Source organism: Coturnix japonica, chromosome 17 (assembly GCF_054131305.1).
Source record: "Coturnix japonica strain WE chromosome 17, WE-NBRP24, whole genome shotgun sequence".
In the NCBI taxonomy this organism is placed as follows: Eukaryota; Metazoa; Chordata; class Aves; order Galliformes; family Phasianidae; genus Coturnix; species Coturnix japonica.
Genome location: NC_140679.1, coordinates 15,197,868 through 15,219,737, shown reverse-complemented (window position 1 = coordinate 15,219,737; position 21,870 = coordinate 15,197,868). Strand labels below are relative to the sequence as shown.

The following is a 21,870-nucleotide window of genomic DNA, read 5'->3' as shown; positions in this document are numbered from 1 at the left end:
ATAATCACCTTAACGAGGGGCCGAAGTGCGTTAATGTGAATAGAAATAAAACGAGTGGCTCCGAGCATGTGTCCAACAGCCTCCGCCTCCAACTTCCACACATGAGCGTCTCTAATTGTGAAATCATAATGCATAGCAATGCAGAAACCTTCCCCGTGCAAGGTCAGAGAGGGACCACAGCGCTTGGGTAGCGAATGAGCAGCGCTGGTGGGGATGTGTGGGGTGTGGGAGGATATGAGAGGGGTGTGGGAGGATCGCATTGACTCTCCCACAACCTGGGGGCTGCCTTAAGGGTGCAGAGTGTCAGAGGTTCCCCCTCGTCCTCCTGCCCCGTGCGGTGATGCTGAGTATTGAGGGTTAACAGCACGGGGAGGGAACGCCAACGGGGAGCACCGCGCTGTCATAGAGCCGCGCTCAGCGCTGACAGATGGATATGGAGGGAAGTCCTGAGCAGGGGAACGCAGGGGAACGCCGCAGCAGCTGATCGCGGCATCTCAACCTCCGTGTGTTTCCTATGGAGAACTTTGAGGATAAAGGAACCAACCTCAGCTGTGCAGGTTTTGGTTCTTCCCTTTCCAACACTCCAATCTCTGCAGCACGGAGAGCCAGCACAGCTCAGCCACTGCAGAGAGGATTTCTGCCACCAGGACAGCAGGGATGCGCAAGGCAGAGTCCTCCAACATGGAACGACCACGTTTGCTTCATCCCCATGTTCCCTCGTGGTCTGTTCATCCTCCATCCAAAGGAGAGGGGTGGTGGTACCCAAACTCCAGCTGTGATGGGGCACCTCTGCATCGCAGCATCCCCGAGTGTGGTTTGAGTGGAAGACAACTGACAGCCCAGCAAACAAACTCAGCAGCCAGGATCACATTCAGCAAGGGAACGACCCCTCGCGTTCGATAGTGTTTAATCTTCAACTCGCTCGACACAAATCAGTAGTGCAGCAATATAAATACAACTGAGGGAGTCGAAGCCTTTTGGCTTTCACAGCTCAGAGAAAACAATAAAATAAAAAGCCAGTGAAATGAGTCTTCCAGTTTTAAACACAAAGAAAGGCAAAAAACAAACTGCCCAACCAACCACTGAGGAGCAGCAGAACCCTTCGTGCCTGTATGAGGATGGGGGTGCAACCCATGGAAGCAGCAGAGTGATACAGAAGCGGGTATAGGAAAGGACCAACCACAGCTGAACCACAGCTGGCAGCACTCACCAGGTACTGAGGGTTCCCCCTCCCCACTGCATCTCCAAACTGAGATATGGTTGATGTTCAGACTCAAGGAGGGCTTAAAGTCCAATAGAAAGTGCTGCAGGTGCTGAATTACATCGCAGAGCTTTGGAATTAAGTCTGCTTTGAGACAGGGGAACTAAAGGTGAGAGTCCTGTCCCTGCTCTGAAATCAAACAGCAGAGCCTGCAGCAGGAGGGGTCTATCAGCCCAGCTAATGACCACAGACAGCTCGGCTTCCCCACACTGCCATCCCAGTGAGAAAAGGCTGAGTGTTATCTAGGATGGCTACAAAACCCTCTCCCTATCTGCAAACTGATGCAGCATGACCACAGTGTTTAGATTCCTCCTCCTCTATGCTACAAAACAGCCAGTGCTTGTGAAAGGACGAGTCTAAATTAAAATAGTGCATAAACCATTAGGGAAAGTGGAAAGAAAAAGAACAAAATGGACAGCAGTAGTTGATGGCGAGCTGCTGGAGCCTGGAGGGAGCTCAGAGCACAGCCTGAAGTACAGCTCTGACCTTCCTTCTTCCATTGAGTTCCAAGGCAAAGGGCCTGGAAGTCCACAGGTGCTTCCTCTGCTGCAGTGAGGTGGGTAAGGAGGGTCCTGCACATTCACAGTTGCTCCTCGTGGCTCCGTCCTTCCAGATCCAGCTCTGCCTCTTCTGATGCTTCGCCTGTGGCTCACAGTTGTCTTCTCCTCCCTTTGATTTCCCTTGCAGTTCAAATTCAAGTACAACCAGTTTTAACCGAACGAAAAGAAACCCATAGAGTTATTTTCTAGGAAACAAGTTAGCAGCTGCTGTCCTAACCAAAGTGGCCTCCAAAGGCCTTTGGAGAACAGGGACGGGAGTGGCCTTCTCCATCTCCTTCCTATTGAGCTCCAGCAAAAGGCCACCTGAAGGGAGCTATAGGATTTAAGCTATAGGATTTCCTCCCTCTGGTTCTTGGGTTTCAGTGTCACCTGGCCGTTGCGCAAGGAGCCGTTCTGGCTCCGGAGCAGTTTCCCTTTCTCACGGTCAGGCCATGTGAAGATGGCTTCGTCACTGTCCAGCTCCGACTCCGAGTGCATCAGGCTCGTGTTGAGGACCTGGGCTTTCTGTCTGCCACCTTTGAAGGAGAGAGATTTCCAGGTTAAAGCTACACTCGGTACCGGACAACCACCAAACCTCACTCCATCCCTCTCTGTCTCATTTTACTGTCAGGTCCAAGGCAGGTCTTAGCCTGACCTCCCCATATTTGATAATCACTCTCTCTACATGCTGAAGCCAAAGCCAAAGTGATCCTGTTCCAGAAACCTTGTTGTGACAGAGGTCATGCAGACACTGCACACAGTGTGAAGCACAACACACGGGCAGGGAAACAAACTGCAGAGTATTTGGGATCTGCCTCCCTGACCTTGCTTGAGGGCACTGCCTAGAAAGCTCTCTGGGGTTTATGGGCTGTGGGGAAGAGAACACACAGGTGTGCAAGAGGAGATCACTGCGTTCTTACTACTTCCCCTACCCTCATCTCAGCTTCTCTCACCTGCGAGGGGAGGGAGATGAATTAATAGTCTGCATTTAGATTAAAGCACAAGGATAGGAGAGAGGCATTTGCTGATATTGTCAGCAAAGGAAATATTTAGCTTTTCCTTCATGGAGAAATGCAACATTTCCTGTTAGGAAACATGTCTAGAAGGAAGGAAGACCTCAGCAGCCAGCCCTAAAAGCAAGACTAATATTCCCACTCAAAACACATTATCTCAGCAGCTGGAGCACTATCCAGCATTTGGCAGGGCCATGCTTTGCATGCACCTTCCCATTTCTCCCTCCTCTCCTGGTCAATCAGCAGGTGATAAAGGCTGATATCAGATACAACCACAGCAAAACCACTCCTGCCTGAAATAACTTTGCAAAGCACCTGACAAGCACCCTGTAGAACAGCAGCATGGACAGGAGAATGCTGGCTAAGAGCACCAAAGACAAGTGATCACCCTTCTGGAATGGGCCCATGGGCCTGCAGCCACAGAGAACACAGTGGTCCTCATTGGTGTCTCTCTTATGAGAAGCATTTGATTCCAGCTAAAAATCAAGGGTGGGTTAAACTCTCAGAGCCTCGTGCCTACAAGGACAAGAGTGGAGACACTTAGAAACAAGTAATTTGGAGTGGGAGAACATGAGGGCAGGCACAAACAGCACTCTCTGCAGGCCACCAAGGATGTTGACGTTGCTTGGTGTCCCTTTGTTTACCAGTCAATGTCAATGAGCTCAGTGAAATGCTCAAAGACACTGAATTCATGCTTAGCTTTGCCAAGGAATTGCATGCTGGCAAGAAGCAGACTGACCAAAACAGAGCACAGAACTACATGGAAAGCCTGAGAGCAGGAGAAGCTACAGCTAACACCCAGTCCTGCATTGCTTGGATCAGGTCGGTCTCTGAAGTGCTTATGTGCATCCAACTTTGTGATGGGAACAGAAACACCAGGACTATACCAGTTTCAGCCCCAGATACTTAAACCAAAGAGTTAGTTAACTTGATTAAATAGCCTGTCTACAGATCTGAATCAAGCTGAGATCTTCTGAGACTCATCCATCAGTGACTGGCATCATGTTTGTTACACTCTGTGCTTTTTAAGCCCACTGAGGAAGTGTTCTTAGCAAGAATTCTGGAACCGCTGAGCTCTTCCCTCTCATGTTTTACCTGCTTTGGGATTTGGTTTTAACTCCAGGCTTTCTTGATCCGTCGCATCCAAAATCTTGTATTTGCTTTTTCTTTTGGATTTTCCTTTTCGTCTAAAGGGGAAAAAGACAGAATTAAGAGGCAGGAAAAAAACCCAACGCTCTGATCTTCAAAGCCAAAGTGCTTGCTGATTGCAGACTATGTTAACATCAGAAAGCTAAACATGAAAAACATTGCTTCAGCTGCACATTTATAGGCTAACCCAAGTCTCAATTCTTAAACGAACCCAGAGTTTTAGGATTTCAATGTTGCTCTTGAAACACTGAGCAAGAAAAACTAACATCACAGGGCTGAGCAGGCAACCTGCTGGGACTCTGGGTTTTGAAACTCTTTCACCTCCTCATGCAGCCACTTGGCTCTGAAGCACTGATACAGTGGGGGTTATGGCATCAGTCCCACCTCTTGCAACAGCAGATCACCATCCAGGATAAGATTCCAAAGGCAACCACAATGACGAAAGATGCAATGATCACATACAGCACACTCCACTCTGAAAGCAAAACAGCCCAGAGATAAAGACGTTTTGGCAACTCATACAGCTGACAGTGAGCACTTTACACGACTACTCTTGAGACAGAAAAAAAAAGGCAGGCTTGACCTTTTGTGGAACTATAGAAGCCAGCACCCATCACTGGCAGGATGGAAGCCAGAGGTTTGGGATCTGCAGTCTTTCTGCACAAGTTTGGGGTTTTTTGTTGTCTTTTGCTTTAAGAACTTGCTTTCCCGTGGCCTATGGGACCACAGTAGAAAAGGGGTGTAATTTATAAACTGAGAATGGACTCAACTCTTAGCAAATGCTCACTAAGAGTCTCTGAAGGAGTCACTTTCCTATCCACTATTTCCTATCTGAAGGGTATGCTCTGTGAGACCCAGATAGGGACCACCTCCTCATGCAGGAATGATGCCAGAGATACAGTAAGCAATCAGGCACCTTTTACATAGCAGACCTCGGGCTACAAACACTGTTTGCTTCCTAAAGGTGAGCAAAGCCAGGGAGCTTTCACATACCACAGTTACTTTCGCCATCCCCCATCTGCACCTTGATGAAGTTCTCCATCCAAAAAGGGTCACAGACGCAGCGTTTGGTGAAGGAGTCACAGCGCCCGTGCTCAGAGCAGTTCAGCTGACATGCTGGGGACCAAAAACAGCAAGGTGAACTCAGTGACTCACACGGGAGGCAAAAAAAAAGGAGAAGATGCTGCAATATGGTCAACCACAATGAGGTTTTTACTCCAATCTAATCACTGTGCAGCTCATTCCCTTGGCTTAGGAATAATTGCAAGCAGGAAGAAGTGCAAACGTAAGCATCTAGGCCTGATGCCAAAGCAGTGAAGTCCTGCTTCATTAGCAATGTAACATAGAACACGCTAAGAAAATTCTGCCTTTCTTGCAAGCATCCAAAACGAGTGCAAAAGGCATTAGTTCATATCACAGCAAATCTGACTTACTGACTGTGTTAATTTCCAGTGCCCGGAAGATGAGGAAGTCTGACTGTTGTTTCCGTAGTTCATTTTTTAGGGTCCAGGCCACCTCCCGTCCTTTGAATATCTGATGGGGAGGCTGGTTCTGCACAAAAAATACCATCTTCGTGCTGGAAGTCAGACAAAATGATTATCTACTGCTTCTCCAAACACCAGGCAGTCATTCCCTTCTGTCTGTTATCATCAGGACTCAGAACCCCAAATGTATTTGAAAGCTGAACTTCAGGTAAACCTGGTCATGCAGACGATGTCCATTGGGACATCTGATCCAACCATATCTTCAAAGCTGGAATAGCTTTTAGTTTGCTAATGGCTTTCTCAAGTCTATTTTCAAACATCTCCAAGCACAACTTTCCAAGTAAAGGATAGCAAAGACCTGCTTGACAACACATCTCTTCACAGACAAATCCTACCTTTGCTCAGTGTAGGGCTGGATCTTTTGCACAGTGATGTCTGAGTCAAGGACCCCCAGCAGAACTCCTATCTGTCGGATAAACATGCCCTTCTGCCTCTCAGTCAGCTGGCTGACGTTCACATCCAGAATGATCTCCACGAGGTTGTTTTTCCTAGGATCTGGTGAGAACACAGATAACACAGACCTTCAGATCTTCTATTTAACAGTGCAGGTACAAGTCAGGTTTCTAGAATCCTTCTTAAGTGCTTCTGGTTTGAATCCAGAAGTACAGAATCTAAGTCTATGACCCTCATATGTAATGACAAATGGTAAGGATCAGTCTCCTAGAACCACATAAAAATATGATTATTTTCCCCCAAACATTTGAGCCATTACATTCTGAACTGGGTTGAGAACATGCAATTTTATTACAGTATATAAACTATATCCAGAAAAACAGAAGGCTGATGCATTGTAGGCAAATGTGGTGCTGCACAAAAAGCACTCACCAGGTTTGACTTCCACTGTGGTCCTTTCCACATCACTCTCTCCTTTGGCATCTGTTACTCTGAGATGGAATGTGTAAGTCCCTTCTACCAGATTGGACAAGAGAAGGACTGGATGATGGTCTGAATTATTTAAGACCTCCTGGAAGGCAGAACAAAGCAAGTATCAGTAAACCAAGCATCAAACTAGCATGATGTATGATTGTATTTAAGGATATCACTAAAACATAACCAGGGCAATGATCAGCTTTATATTTCCTCAGGAGCCATCAATGCTCCCTCTCACAGACTGCTGTGATGCTGCAGGATGCCATTTATAAAAGGAACTTTACCCCAGCTGCAGGGCTCCCCTCATCCCGAGTCCACAAGTAGCTGACAATTCCCTTATCATCAGAGGATTTTGATCCATCCAACTCAGCTGTATTTGTAGGCAAGGTGATGACAACATTTCCCGCAATCTTTGCAACTGGAGGCTTGTTTATCTCTAAGCAAACAGAAAGAAACAATTGGAGAGAAATCTGGTAGTGCCCAATGAAAAACGACTGCCTTAGAACCCTGCTGTAACCCAGAGATCCCCATCTAACACTGGTGGAGAGAAGTGCAATTAGGTACCGTGGGAATCAGTGAAAAATATTACTCCTCCAGGAAAGGGCAGACATTACAAAGGCAATTTCAGTGCTCTGCATGTTATTCTTCATCCATTCCTCCTAAGTTTGCCTCTTGCTCAATTGCTCAGAGATAACCTTGGCCCCAGGTAGTTCTGTGTATGGCTGGACGTACCTTCTTTGACAATAACGTTGACAGAACTTTGGCTCTGCAAGTTCCTCTCGTCCTTAACTGTAAGAGTGAACTCATACGTCCCAACCTGAAGGCCTGTTACAGTGGCGATGCTGCTGTTGGCATTCTCCAACTTGACACCATCTGGTCCCCTAAACAGAGAACAAGAGGATCAGTTTCAGCTCAGAGGATGGGAGCTGACCATGAGGCTCAAGCAGTTTACAGGGATGGAAACACAGTTGTCTGGAAATACAAACTGAGTGGCAGAAAGCAAAATTATTTTCTCCAGTCACAGCTATTTAATCAAGAGAATAAAAGGCAACAATCGCTCTAGTCAGTGGTGAAGCTTGTCAAGGCTGACATGACAAGGACTGAAGACAAGAGGGGTATGTGTGGTGTGTCTTGTTTGCAATTAAAGACTCAGAAGAACGGTTTGGAAGATGATACGCACCGTGTTTTTTCCCAAAGAAAGGAGACTATTTTCTGGTCATCTGAGCTCTTGCTGCCATCTAGAGTGGTGCTGTCCACAGGAAGAGTTAATTCTTTATCAGGACCAGCATCCGCCTTTGGGGGCTTATTGTTCTCTGAAAAAGAATCACAATATTCACACATATGCCAGAAAGGTGCAGCCTGCTCCCCAGCATTACAAAGTTCCTCCCCTGTATATTTTCTGCCCATTATTTCAACCTTGAACTCAGGCAAAGCGAGTCAAAAAGCAGCTAAGAACTCAGATCAGAGTCTTACTGACACATTCTACACTAAAAGGTAGATTAATGAAGTCTAGGAGTTCTGATTTTTGATTCTCATTCTCTAAGCACTGCTTCACTTTTCCTGCTCCCATCCCCCAGGACTTAGGCAGTGAGCAGAGAGCACTCAGGAAATACAATCCTGCCATCACAGGTGGATACTATTAACTAGATGACATTGTGTAAAATAAGATAACAGCCTACAAAGGTAGTATTTGTAGACACCTTCTTAAGTTGGTTCATCAGCAATGTAATATCCTGTAAAGGTCCTCAATTAGAGCAGCTTTTCTGGAAGCATCAGAAAGCTGCTACAAGATGGAGAGTATGCTGGCAGAACAAAGCCCAACTGGAAATGAAGAAGCAAAAGCAATGAAGGGCAGCTTACCCGGCTGGACTATCACAGTGACCTCTGCAGTGGACTGGTGCCCAGCAGAATCAGTCACTATCAGCTGGTAAGTGTAGTCACCTTCCTGCAATGCAGAGAGCTGCAAGACTGGTGTCCTCACCCCCTATGAGAAAACATATTAATGTATTGAGAAGACTCCCTACACCAGTGATTACAGATCTGGAGACTGCTCTTAACCACTATCAGCAGGTTCTAAGTGTTTATTATTACCTCCTGTTAAAGGAACAGAAGTCTTTGCCACTTCTGGGAATCTCAATGCCATCCTGACTCTTGTTTTAGTTAGCTAAAAGATGACTCGGTCAGTCTGGCTCCACACCTTTGGATAGCACTTAAACATCCATACTACACCACCATTGATTTAGCATTCACTGATGTTCTGAGGAGTCAGCAACTGAACAGACAGAAAACACACTTCCCTAGCAGCCACATAGGTTAAAGGGTGATACACGCTATGCTGAGACCTGCTATATGGAACAACAGAATCCAAAGCTATCAAGTTCTCGTTTCTCTTAATACTCTGTTCTCAAGCAGTATTTAAAACTGCATTGCTCAAGAAAGGAAATCGGATGCCACTGAAAACCTGTGGCTAGACTAGTGCACCAGCTCAGCCATAAGCTAATAGAGATGAGTGTAAGCAACCTGCACTGACCTGCATCTCCATCACCTTCCCTTTGCTGTTAGGGCTGAGCAGCCACTCGTAGCTGACGATGCTGTGATCATCAGTGCTCTGGTTGCCATACAGGGTGATGGAGTTCTGAGGCAGGGTGATCACTTGGTTTGGACCCGCGTTTGCCACTGGTGGATAATCCACAGCTTTGTTCACAGTCAGGTTGGCAGTGGTAGTGTCGCTGGCACCATCTGAGTCCACTACTGTTAGACTGAAGCAAAAACACAAATGACTGTGAAAGCAACTAAGAGTCCTGATTACCAGAGCAGAATATGAAACGGTGGCTGGATAGAACAGCAAAATGCTACAGACTAAGAATAACAAGTAGCTGGATAGCTTTTCTAAAGTGAAAAGCTATAAAACCACCTGAAAAGGTAGGATTGCAGAGTACATCACAAAACACTCTTCCTGTTTGTTTGGAGAGCAGGCTGCCAGGTTGGGAATATTGCACATTTTATCCCTAGGGAACAAGAACTGATGAAGGTATAACCTACCTGAATGTGTAATTCCCAGGAACCAGGTTGGTCAGTGTCAGTATGTCAGTGTCACTGGAAAACTTCTCTTCTCTCAAAGGACCCTTCAGTTCTTCCCAGTGATAGCTGACAATTTTATCATCATCGGTGCTTCCTGTTTCAATTATGAAAGAAAACGGACATACAAGGAGTTGGAAAATGATGCTTCACAATCCCAGATGTTCAGTTCCTCTCTTCATTGCTGGGCTTAGTGAGCAAAAGCTTTTTTGGTCCAAGCCCAATCTCAGATACTCAAAGTGTCTGCCCTCATTTACTCTGTTACAGAGGTACATCTGAATATCCTTAATCCCAGGTTTGTGTGTTGAGGAAAGGGGAAAGAAAACAAACACAAAAGCAAAAAATAGAAATAAAACAGCACTAGTCCTGGACAAGTTGATCCAAATGCATTTATAGAAACTCCTAAAAGCTCTGCTGTGGGTCAGGATCATTACAAGTGATGTGTCAGCTAACCAAGGCATGTGAAGCTTAACACAAGAGGCCAATTCTTTTGATTAAGAGCCTTTTTCTCCCCCCTAGGAGAATCACTCAGGGCAGTATCTTCAAAAGGAACCATGGAGAGGCGCTGGTGTGTGGGTGTGCGGATTCCTCCCTCCTAGCACAAGCTGATTCTGTTCATTGAACTTATCCAAAAAGGCCAACCCAGAACCAAACACAAAGAAACCAGGCATAGCAGACTGTTTAAAACAGGAGGTACTCACGGCTGCCATCGATAACAGTTGAAATGGTTGGCAGTGAAATCTCCTGGAACGGTGGGGAGACGATGGCAACAGGAGGACGATTAACTCGAGGCTCTGCAACAAAAACAGAGAGCAGTTACAACGACATCTACAGGCAGACCATGGTACAAAGCCCCAGCTGTGGAACTACAAAGCTATTTTGCTTTTGGGCACTAGGAGTGGTGAGCAGAGTATGTGCTGCACATCTTCCCTCCCACCCAGCTCTATCTATCCCTTCAGACTCTGCAATATATAAAATATATAAAATAACTGATAGCCCAGTGAATCTAGGAAAGAAGTACTTCTGTATTAGTGTTCCAGCCCTTTTAGTGGGTGGTTGTCCTGCACGTGGTACAGCAAATAGCTGTGTGTATTAGCATAGCTTCACATTTCAGGAAATGACTCAACACACATAGATACAAACTGAGATCTCAGCACAATCAATTCTCATGATGTTAACGTGGGGTCCAGTCAAGTAAGCAAAACAGAATGACATTAAGTTAACGAAAGATGCATTGAGACTGAACTCACTTGGATTCACTGTTACATTCACATAACCCTCTCCATGTGCATTTTCGCCATCGACAACAACTTTGAATTCATACAGGCCAACAGTAAGCTGGAAAGCAAACACAAACAATTATTCACCTTTGATCAAGACAGCAGATCCACCATTGGACCTGCAGAAAAGTCAAGTCACCATGCCTTGGTACTGTATTAGAAGCACAAAATGCACAATCCTGCTCCAATCTATGCATACAAGGCAAAGCATGGCTTCCAAGCCAAAGTTTCTCTCTGCATGGTATCACAATTAATGCCTGCACATTTTGTTCCGAGTGCAGAAAAATCCGTGATGCTCAAAGGAATGTCCCATAAAAACAGCACTGTATATTCATACAATATTTAAAGCCGTTCTCTTGTTAAGAAACCCCATGTGCAGAAACCAACAATCCTTTCATTCCTTTAGATCTTGTCTAAAAGCAGCAGCCAGGGACATGCTAGGAGGTATTCCATCGCTCTAAGCTAATGGAAGCAGCAAGTCCTTTTAGAGAGGAGCACAAGGCTTCCAACCTAAACAGATCACTGCAGTGTTGCAGTAGTAGAAGCACTCACAACCTTTTGTTAATGTGAAATGGTGTCATTTGGAGTTTGACACATCACATGTAGGCAGCTTTTAGATCCTGAAATCCATTTTCCCCTCGTTCCAGAGCAACCTGCTTTTTCTAAGGGATTTAGAAGAGGGCTCGTAGTTAAATGTTGGCTGCTTGCCCATCACAGTATTTCCTTTTCACTGTGAATTCATACATAAGTCTCTCCTGGCTGCCAGGATTCCTGTTTCTCCACTTGGCATTCCATACAATAGGACACAAAGCAAAAGCTTTACCTTAGATAACTTAAGTGTCTGGGAGTGTTTTCCTTCCATTTCTCCACTGTAGTCTTTTGGATGAGTAATCAGTTCCCACTCGTAGGAATAAGTGGTTCCTTGAAAAAAAGAAATAACAAAAAAGAAAAGCTCCAGAAGTTAGTTTTTAAAAGGCTGCCTTCCTGCCTGCTAAAGAAAAGCAAAGGCATTAAATATTTATAAGGCCCATTCTGCTGCACTGAGAAATGAGACTGCTTAGAGTCTGGACTGACTGCAGTTTTTTGGGAATATACCCAAGAAAAGAGACAATCTGTGCTTCTAAACACATTTATTCCACAGCCAAAACTCATCTTTCTGCCTGTAAGGCATTAAAGAGCTTTGGAACAATCACAACTCAGGATGCTAAGATAGAAAAGCTTTATTGTGCCCACAAATCCCACAGGCACAACATAATGCCAGTTTCTGAACAGGGAAACATCTCACCTACCCCTGCTGCTGTGCATCATGTATCTTGCTTGCCTCCTGCTGATGTTACTGACATGGAAACTGTTTTCTGACAAAAGACACCTTCAAGATTGCCCTTATTTAATGCTGTTTGTAGTGTCTGTTGGTTATTTCACCATCACCTGCCCTCAGCAGAATCCCCAGGGAAGCCTTACCAGGTGGTGGCTCAGGAAGCACAAATGCATTCAGCTGAACTTCATTCTTTGGCAAGGTCACTTCTACACTGTCTCCAGCAGAAACTACCAGCTCCTTCATAACTGAGAAAGACAGAATTGAGAGAGAAACAGAATAATTACATACATAAAAACCACCTTTGCTTCAGAGTCTGTGGAATAAAAATCAGCAGCAAATAGCTGTATTTTGTAAACACCTCATCACTCGGTGTAACTCCTGCTTCAGGTTTCAGTCTCATTGTTAAAGCACAAGCACTAATGGGCAAAATTACCCCGTCACCTTCAACTCTTTGCAGATACTGGGCAGCTCCTGCTCCTTTTCTGAAGAGCTGAAATGTGACCCTCAGGCCCTGCACAGGGGCCTCTGTTCAGTCAGGTCCAGCAGGATGTGAAGGGCTTTTTTTGCTGACAGGTCTTTGGCAGAGAACCCAGCTGCACTCTCATGGCAAAGCAAGAGAAACATTGCTATTTACCAAACTGCATTTTCACATCTTTACAAATATATGAAGAATCCAAGGCATTTCTTAGTTGAAAAACTGCTTGGGGGCTACACCACCGAGTACAGGAACTCAAAATACAAACCAGCTCCTTTGGTTTATGTTTTCTTCTTATCCTTTTCTTTTCCAAATAGGAAATCACTGCAACACTTACTATGAATTTTCCACCAATACCATCTCAAATAAACTAGTAGATAAAGAAAGCTTACTCCTTCCTAGTTTGATCCCAAAGACAGCGTTTCAAAGACAGGAACCAAAAACCCAAGTAAAGATAGACAGGGAAGACATCAGTCAGTATTTAGCCTCCCTTCCATTTGTTTAATAGCCATTGGAGTCAACCAGTGAACTAAAAGTAAACAAATTTATCAGATCCTTTCCCCAGCCCCCCCCCCCCCTCCATTACTCCACCTCCTGAGATTTTATAGCCCCATCAATCCTTCCTTTTCCTCCTGAAAAGAGTTCCAAAGCAAAAAGAAATCTGACCTCATCAGAAAACAAACAGAAAAACTTAAAACTCTGCTGAGAAAAAAATACCCTCCACGTGACCATCTCTGCAGCATTTAGCAAAACAAGGAGCTATGCTGCTTTTCCAGCACAAACCACTGAAGATATTTTAAATAAGTTTTTCAGTTTTAGTTGGGTTTAAGTCCTTCAAAAGAATGCTAACTTGTTGTTAGCACAGGCATCCAACCAGCATCCTGCCTAAAATGTCCTTGGATGCAACATTTCCATTTGCTTCCTTGTAAGGGAAAAGAAACCCTAAATTCAAACGAAATTCAGACAATTGGATTAACTGAATTCTGAGCTATCACACAACCAGTACACATTGGCCAGTAGGAACACAAGTCCCCATGGGATGAGCTAATGGCCTGTGTGGGTTAACAGAGCTGCCCAAAGTGCGTTTTTGTTTTCATACATCCTCAAATGTTTGCTTTAAGAAATACCAATGTGAACAGAAATGCCACTTCACTGCAAAGCACAGCGTGGGCGAATGGCCAAGCACACTGCTCTTATGTGCACTGACATTTCAGAGATGGAAGACAATCAGATGCGCTCCATCTTGAACAGACATTAATTAAGGTTTCTGCTGAACTTGATAGAGAGCAACGTGTCACAACTGCTGAAAGAATGCTCCACATGATTGTGCCTCATGCCACATCTCAACCTGCACTTTGGGAATGGAGATAACACAGTTACTTTCAACCCATTCTTGGAAAGAAACTCAATAGTCATAAGCAGATTTATGGTGGCAGTATCTCAATCCAGGACCTCATGAATTAATGGGTATCAACCACTGCATGCACTAACACACACACCTCAATATTCTTTTGATGGTACCACCATTAAAATACTTCGTGTTTTTCAGTGCTGCAATGGTTTATCAACAAAACCTAAAGAGGTGACCACTGAGGGATCCCTGCATGCTTTCACCTGGTGTAGTCGCAGTAGTACTCGGTGACACAGCAGTGTTTGTCTGGACTGGAGAAACACTACTATTGGTGGGAACACCACTTGGCATAGAAGTAGCAGCCTGCATCTTCGTTGTGCTTTTCCCCTGCACGGGGCTGATGGTGGGCAACGTATCTGAGGAGTGGGTTTGGACAACAGCATCATCCAGCAGCTCAGGCTTCTCTGTCTTTCCAGCAGCCGTCAAGCTCAGTGCCACGGGACTGGAGAGCGTAGCTAACACTGGTGACTCTGGTGCAGATGTTCCTGCATGGATCTGGAAAGGAAAGAGCAGCTTTAGTTGAACTGAGCTCAGTTTTGTTTTGCTGTGTTGGTTTCACAGAGGATCAGAATTCCATTGGATTGTTCTATATACTGAACTCCTCCAAAAGTTGTTCAGTTTCAGGGATGCTGAGAAGCCCGTGGGTTGTTTCACCCCATAAGGATGATGTTTTACTGCTTCTAAAACATTTCTCCATGTTATTCCACAGCAAAGAGACCATTTCTAGCTGAGCAGAACTCCAGCTGAGAGCTCAGATCTAAGCACAGCATCTGAAGTGTCACTGCTGTTGACATGGCAGATGTGACAGAAGATTTGGGCTCAGAACTGCAGAGAATAGAACTAAAAGAAGAGAGAGGTGGAATAACACAGGAACAGAAAACAAAGATGGGGAACTGGGGTTCACTTGGGGCATTTGTTTTGGCCATGTCCTCCTTGTACTAAAGCTGAACAGCTGCCCAGCACACAGAAGGAGGGCTGCAATGGCATTTTTATTTAATAATCAAAGATTTTCAGCTAGATGAAATTTAGTCCGAATCACCCTTCAAAGCAAGGTGGCCTGATATAAACAGCCCTCAGTGCGTGCCAGGGGAGACACTGCTGGGGCAGAGAGCAGAGCCTGAGGGCAGAAAGCTCACTCACATCTATACAGGATGAACCACTTTATTGAAAGTAATCAAAGCAGCAGCAACAATTTCCTTTCTTTCATCAGAAAATTCCTTTCACGGAGCCCCATTCCAGCTCAGCCCACCAGGCTCCGCTCTTGACAATTCACCTTCCATCATGAAGAACACGTGTGCACCACATTCCATCGAGGTAACCCTACTTGGGAACATCTAAATGCTTAAGATGGAACAACTCACTGCTTTTCACTTTGGAAGCGGTTTGGAACTGGATTGCTCACTGCTGCTCCTCACTATGGGAAATGATCATAAGCTCAGCAGCCAGGCAGGAACTCAGAGACACTCAAGATAGACTGCTACAGGAAGGCACACAAAGGCAAAGCCTCCATGACTGCACAACACCATAGGGAACCATTTCTTGCTTAGTGAGAATCGACCCACATGGGCTGCAAGAACAGCTGTCACAAATAAGGGATAGCAGCTGCAGCTCTGCTTTGCTCAGTAATATTATCACTGAGATGGATGCTTCCTTGAGACACCTTGAAATGCCTAAAATACCTGACAGTTAAGAAAGACCCTCTTCCTCCCACAAGTCTTCAGGATGAACTGACAGCCAAATGTCTGTGTACAGCTCAAGTGAGATAAGCTTTGCCTGGGGCAACATAACAGTCAAAAATGCCTCTGATGCTTGTAAGCTGAGACATTTCTTATCTTTACCCAATAACCCCAAATTCTTTCAAGCAAAGAACAGAAGATCTCATTCTTGGGGATGAAGGGAAGACTAGAAGTTTGCCAGCTGTCCTACCTTATTAGCTTACAAAGCAGAGAAAAGTGGCACAGAGGCCCAAGAGAACCAGTGTCAGATGCTTCTTCTTCCAGCCCTTACCTGGGACAAGTGACCTCTCTCCCTGTCTGACAGCATTATGTCTGTAAAATTCAAACACAGCAGCTACGTGCATCAGAACCTGCACTGAACTCAATGTACTTTAAAGAAAAACACCTGTGATCCAGAACTCTGTTTCATCTTTCAACTTAAATGGGCCTTTCTTTGGTCAGAGTGGTGTGCATATACAAAGCAGGCGCTCTGCAGCTTTGACTGCACCTTCAGTTGTCTGCTAGCTCTGCTGTAAAAACTGGAACCCTTCTTGTCAGCAGTGCTGCATTTAAATACTCCTCCTGACTGGCTGTTACATGCACTGCTGGGTTCTAAAATTGGCAAAGCATCTCTACAACAAGGTGAAAAGATTTTGGTGCCTGGCAAATATCACTCACTAAAGGAAAAGCCCAAATTTCCCCTCCTTAGTTAAGGGCAGATGAGGGTGCGCTGCAGTTTACCCTGGCACGCTTTCCTCTCACCTGATCAAATTGAGCTCAGATTAAATCCTATCGATCTCACCATGTATGTAACTTTACTTATTTTGGCCCCAAACCAACTCAGCTTGGAAACAGTCCCCACTTTGGCATCTCCCTCCTACAAAGGCTGGCCAGGGCCCAAGTGCGAAGCCTTCAATGTTGTATCCTTGGCCTAAATTAAACTGCTCTCTGATCAGAAATGTGAGGACAGCTGCATAACTTGACTTATGTTTTGCTGGTGAAAGTTGGATGGTTCCCTAGCCAAGGAATTAGCCCAGGGCTGGGCAGCATCAGCCTCAACTCAACACTCCTGTTAAGGTGGTTTTTTCTTAATTCTTCCTCAAAAACTGCATCCCAAACCTCAGAAATGTGGTTGCCAGGAATTTCATCACCTTTCAGGAAGAATTTGTTGTTGTGATGAACCAGAATTTCATCAAAGATCCGGATTTTCTTGCTAGCAAAAACCAGAAAGGTGAAGGAAACCCATTCCCCATTGCATACACCCAACAGTGCACCTTAATGACAAAGAGAGCACTTGTGCAGATGGGGAATTTGGATACTTAGCAACATTCACCCACTGATTACTCCATGTAATTTAATATTTGCAGCCCATTTTCTGGCAGGCACTGAACAGTAATAATGAATACAGAGAAACATGCTATGTGCAGAGTAAGTGAGAGAATGGGGACGCTGTAAATCTCAAATACAAGGAGGGAAAAAGTAGCAGGGTAGAAATGCTGCAATACTGCAGGAGAGAGAGAAAGCTGAGCTGTTATGTCAGCCCTGGGTCTGGAAAATCAAACATTTGTAAAGTCCTGGTGCATGATTTCACATGGCAGCAGGGCTGCCCTGCAGCAACACGTGGTGCCCCTTGGCTGCTCTCCACATCCTGCTCACAGCCCCACCTGGAACCACAATTTGCATTCAAGGGAGAGAAAGAAATTCAGGCATTTCCAGACTGTAGCAACAGGAAAAGGCATCAGGCTTCAACACTGCCAAGTCCTGGAGACGTGGCAGAAGATATGTAAGGAATCTCACAAAGGATTCCTCTTGTTTGACCATCATCATTTGTGGGCTCTTCTGTATGTGTTTAGAAATGTATATATTAGCAGATTTTGCCCACTTCTCATCTGGATTTACTGCATTAACACGGCATGTGTTTGCAGAAGAGACTGGACTGGTTTCATTCAACCAATGCCAATGAAAGCTTCTGGGGATCTGAGAAACTGAAAGCCTTCAAAAAACAGAAGAGGATGTTAAGATGCCAACACAAGTAAGCAGGCTGACATGGGAAACCCTATGCATAAAAGTCTATAAATAATAGACTGCTATTAAATATATAAATAATCTGGCTGCTTTTGATTCTGTGGATCCAAAAAGGTACTTTAATGGGTAACAGCTGTCGACCCTCAGGTGCTTCCCACTGACATTACAACTATCACACCTCACTTCTGCACCTCATTTGGTCAGTACATTCCATGACTCTAATTATTACTTCCATCTTCCTTCTCAGTTTATCCCAAATAGGAAGAAGTGGGGGGGAATAAAACAACTCACCCCCGCTCAAAAAATACAAAACAAAGCAGAAAATGAACCTTTGCCTTTGCCTTGCTGACAGGAGGCTCAAAGCAGACATCTAGAAAGTTATTCTATCATTTAAACAGTCCAAGTCTATACAACAAGAGCAGGAGAATGACAGCTGTCCAAGATAGCCCCATTGCAGCCCCATTAATCATACTCACCTGTAGGAAGCCAACACTGTCTGCATCACCAGATCCATTCACATTATTGCTTTTAGGAGGGAACAGGCTTTTGGTTTTCTGCTCTTGAGGATTCTGCCCATTTATCAGCAAGTCTTTCTTCTGATTTGGATGGGCCTCAGGAACAGGCCTGTCCTCCCCCAGGTGCTTTAGTACTTGATCCTTTGGGCGCTTTGTGTCACTTCGGCTGCTTCTAGACCTGCTGCCTGATGTTCTGCCTGCAGTCTCACCACTGGGGTTTGCTGCTATATCCCCTTTCAGGAGCTGCACCCCATCATTTGCCAAGCTCCGTTTCTGTAAAGACCTCCACAGTTGTTTCTTGCCCTGGACTGGGTTGCCCCAATCCAACCACCTACGAAGCCGCATCTTCACATCATTTTCTGTTTGAAGCTTTAAGAAGTGCTCTGTGCTTCTGGATTTCTTTAAAAACACCAAAACAGAACCCGAAGCACCGGTCCTGTTTGCTCGACACGTAGCAGACATGGTGCAGTTCACCTGGATGCACATGTTTTCCATGAACCAAAAGGCATCACAGGCAGGGCTCTGGCAGCAGGCAGCCTGACAGGACTTCATGGTGTGAAAGCCTTCCAGAAGCTCTAAGTGATGATCTTCCCATGATTGCAAACGTCCACCAAGTAGGATCTTTGCTGGCTCACATTTAGATCTGTTCCAGCTTGCATCTGGGAATGAGAAAGACAAAGATGATTCTCAGTTTTTTAAAGCAGTCAGCAATAAATCCTTATTACTACTGTCAGGACCAAGTTACTGTACTCTGCCCATAGTTCTCCTTGAACAGTGCCTTGCTTCACAGTATAAAAGTAATTACCTGTCAAACATTTCTTTGCAATTGAAGTTACTTCAGATTTCAGACCGGGGGTAAAGCAGCGATTGCTTTAAATATGGCTTTGTTTTTTCCTAGCATGAAAAACTGGAGAGCTTGCAGGGATCAATGGATTAAAGGCATCCAAAATTCAGAGCTCTGCAGATTAAGGACTCCCTAAAAATAGACTGGTGACCTATGGGACTGTTACACTGTGCTGTGTTCAGCATCCAAGGCATAATAGGTCACTAGAAGATTACTTTACCAACTATGCCACTGGACTCTGAGTCGTGCAGCTGGAGATCTAATCTGCCCCCCTCCCTTTTAAGACCACAACACAAATGGGGAACTTCTTGTTTCCCTTGTTAAAGTAGTCATGATTTCCTTTTTCCTCCTATTTTTCTAATGAAACATGGATCTCACAAGCAGCAATCAGCTTCTATCAACAACCCCAGGAAACTCTCTGTGAGACTGTGACACAAATGAGGTCGGCTACTTCCATCACTTGACTTCAGAAGTCCACATTCCTGCCACAGAGGCACTTATCTCACTGCTGATGTGGCAACAGACTCTGATCCTCAGAATCACGGTTAATACCCAGAGCTGGCAGCACAGATTTGCAGTGACTTCCCCCAATATCAACCCCCAATATCTCTGGAATAACATTATTTGACCAAAGAAAGGGAGCAGCCATGAGAGATGCATTTCACTGTAATCCACTTATCACAAACATCACAGTGGGTGTTACAGCTCTTCTGTTACTCATCATTAAAGCCTTTCAAATACATTAACTTTGTTACCCAGAATGGATTAGACACCTCTTTAAAATAAAGAGTAATGGCCGTTTTCATGTTCCTTCCACGTGGAATCTCTTGCAACACCAAGAACTTCAACCCGAAACGGGAACTCACACCACGTGAAAAGTTTATGATACAGCAGACAAAAGGAAGCAGAAATGCTATTTATGCTATTGTGAGCTTGTCATTTCTTCCTCTCACGTAAATATATATAAATATAAACACTGCCCTTCTCAATCTGCAGAGTTCCTGTCCCTCTGATGCAACTCACAGCTCTGCTGAATGGCAGGGAACTGAAATGGCTAAGACCAGTTTCTATTAATAAGCTCAGGTTCATAGACTTAGGCAGTTAATACCCAGTGACAGGGAATTAATGATTAACAACTTGACTGCACAGGCTTTCTTTTAATCTGTCATATGTAACCAAGTATGTCAACACAGTTCCTTGGGTAACCCCATATGAGCACACCAATTTCTATGCACCTCTTGGTTTAGTTTTGCTTCCTAAGTGATACAAGACCAAAACAGCAGCAATTCTAGTGAAAATAGTGTCCACGTAAGGATAACTATGTCTAATATCATCACATTTGTTTTCATACATGCATTGGCCTTCATGGTTTTAACCTATTACATGCAAGCTTCCACGTAAGAAACCCATTTAGTGTATTTACTTGAGCAAGAGGCTGGTTACTCAAGTTTGAACAGGAAATATAAGAGCAAACATAAATTACCCATAGGCAAATAGACTATTGACACACACTGTCTGCGGAGACTTTACAAACACAGGATGCTTCAAAACACTCTTACCTTCCCAACCTCCTCCAATAAATGCTCAAATGAAATTATTAAGCAGAGTCTCATTAGTTCCTTTTTGGAACAAGGGGCAAATCCTCATCTCAGATAAAGCAGACAAAGATACAATACACAATACAGACAAGGTTCCAGGCAGAACACAATCACCTGTTGAGGAGCACAAGGCACACAGGCAGGTGCACAGGTAAAGCAGCTTCAGGCTTCTCAGTTCCCTTGCAGGTCTTCCCCAGAAATATTGTAGTAGAAATGGAGCATTAATGCTGAGCTTGGCTTCCAACCTCTTCTCCATGGCCTTTGTGGGGAGCAACGGGGGTTCTGGAAACACAGAAGATATCCTATGGACATTGGTGTGCTCCTGCAAGGGCTCACACAGCATGATGAACAGCACAGGGTGTTTGTAGAGGAAAAGGAACAGCTAATCTTATCAGCTGAGCACAGCAGATAAGCAACCATCCATGTCACAGTGCTAAAGAGACCTTTAGCAGCACAATTCCCAACTACTGAACTACAGCACAACTTGTGGTTCCCCACCTTGATTCTATCGCTTTCAGCAGCAAAACACCAAACAGCACCAATTCCAAAGCTGCATTTGGGCCTTTTTTGGCTCAAATAGGGTGATGGATCTTCAATTAGCTCCTCCAACACAACACACACATTGACAAACACACATTGCAGTGATGTCAGTGCTCACAGCGGTGCTGCTTGGTGCCAGTCACCAACAGAGCCAGAACACAGCAATGCTGAGCTGTATGAAGATAAGGGCACGTTCTGCTCTATGGGCACAAAGCAGAAAGCACTGGGTGTAAATGTGGAGCCTCAGATGTCCCTGAGACCCCAACCAGCTCTAAGCTGCGATACATTACCTTCATCAGGGATAAACAGTGCCTGTTTGCAGGGGTAGCAGAGCGTTATTAGGCACAAGCTGTAAGCAGCAGCATCACAAAACTGACTATAGGAACGACAACTAAAGCTCGTTATTAGCAATATCTAAACGGAACCCACCCCACCGAACCCGAACCCCGCACCACGTACCAGGCCCGCATGGTGTCCGCTCCTCACGCCGGGCGGCCGAGCCTCCAACGGGCCGAACCGGGGGTCAGCACAGCCCCCAACCCCGCATCCATAGCGGCTCAGCCCGGAAACACAACGACCCCTTCCGGATCCGGAACGGACCCACCGGGAGAACCGAGCCCGGTACCGTCAGCTCCGGGCTGAGCTGCTCCGCTACCGGCTGGAGCTCGGGGAGGGGCAGCTCCGGAATCACGTAA

General features: G+C 45.2%; 1 protein-coding gene across 2 annotated transcripts; it reads right to left on the bottom strand.

The window, feature by feature from the left end:
- Window positions 1-865: 865 nt before the first annotated feature.
- On the bottom strand, window positions 866-21,864 carry KIAA0319L (KIAA0319 like). 2 transcript variants are annotated; one of them, XM_015883229.2, is made up of 21 exons: window positions 21,635-21,864; window positions 20,750-20,917; window positions 18,155-18,852; window positions 14,142-14,433; window positions 12,196-12,297; window positions 11,558-11,655; window positions 10,705-10,792; window positions 10,156-10,248; window positions 9,419-9,551; window positions 8,907-9,135; window positions 8,237-8,360; window positions 7,557-7,689; window positions 7,109-7,257; window positions 6,661-6,812; window positions 6,332-6,470; window positions 5,842-6,001; window positions 5,396-5,538; window positions 4,956-5,078; window positions 4,347-4,437; window positions 3,909-4,000; window positions 866-2,336 (listed from the first exon to the last, which is right to left on the bottom strand). In XM_015883229.2, exons 2-21 carry the CDS (start codon window positions 20,889-20,891, stop codon window positions 2,149-2,151), a joined length of 3,369 nt encoding a protein of 1,122 aa, XP_015738715.2. In that variant the 5' UTR covers window positions 20,892-20,917; window positions 21,635-21,864; the 3' UTR covers window positions 866-2,148. The 2 variants fall into 2 exon arrangements, 1 of the variants encoding a protein (XP_015738715.2); XR_014935157.1 differs by lacking the exon at window positions 6,661-6,812.
- Between the last annotated feature and the right edge of the window lie 6 nt (window positions 21,865-21,870).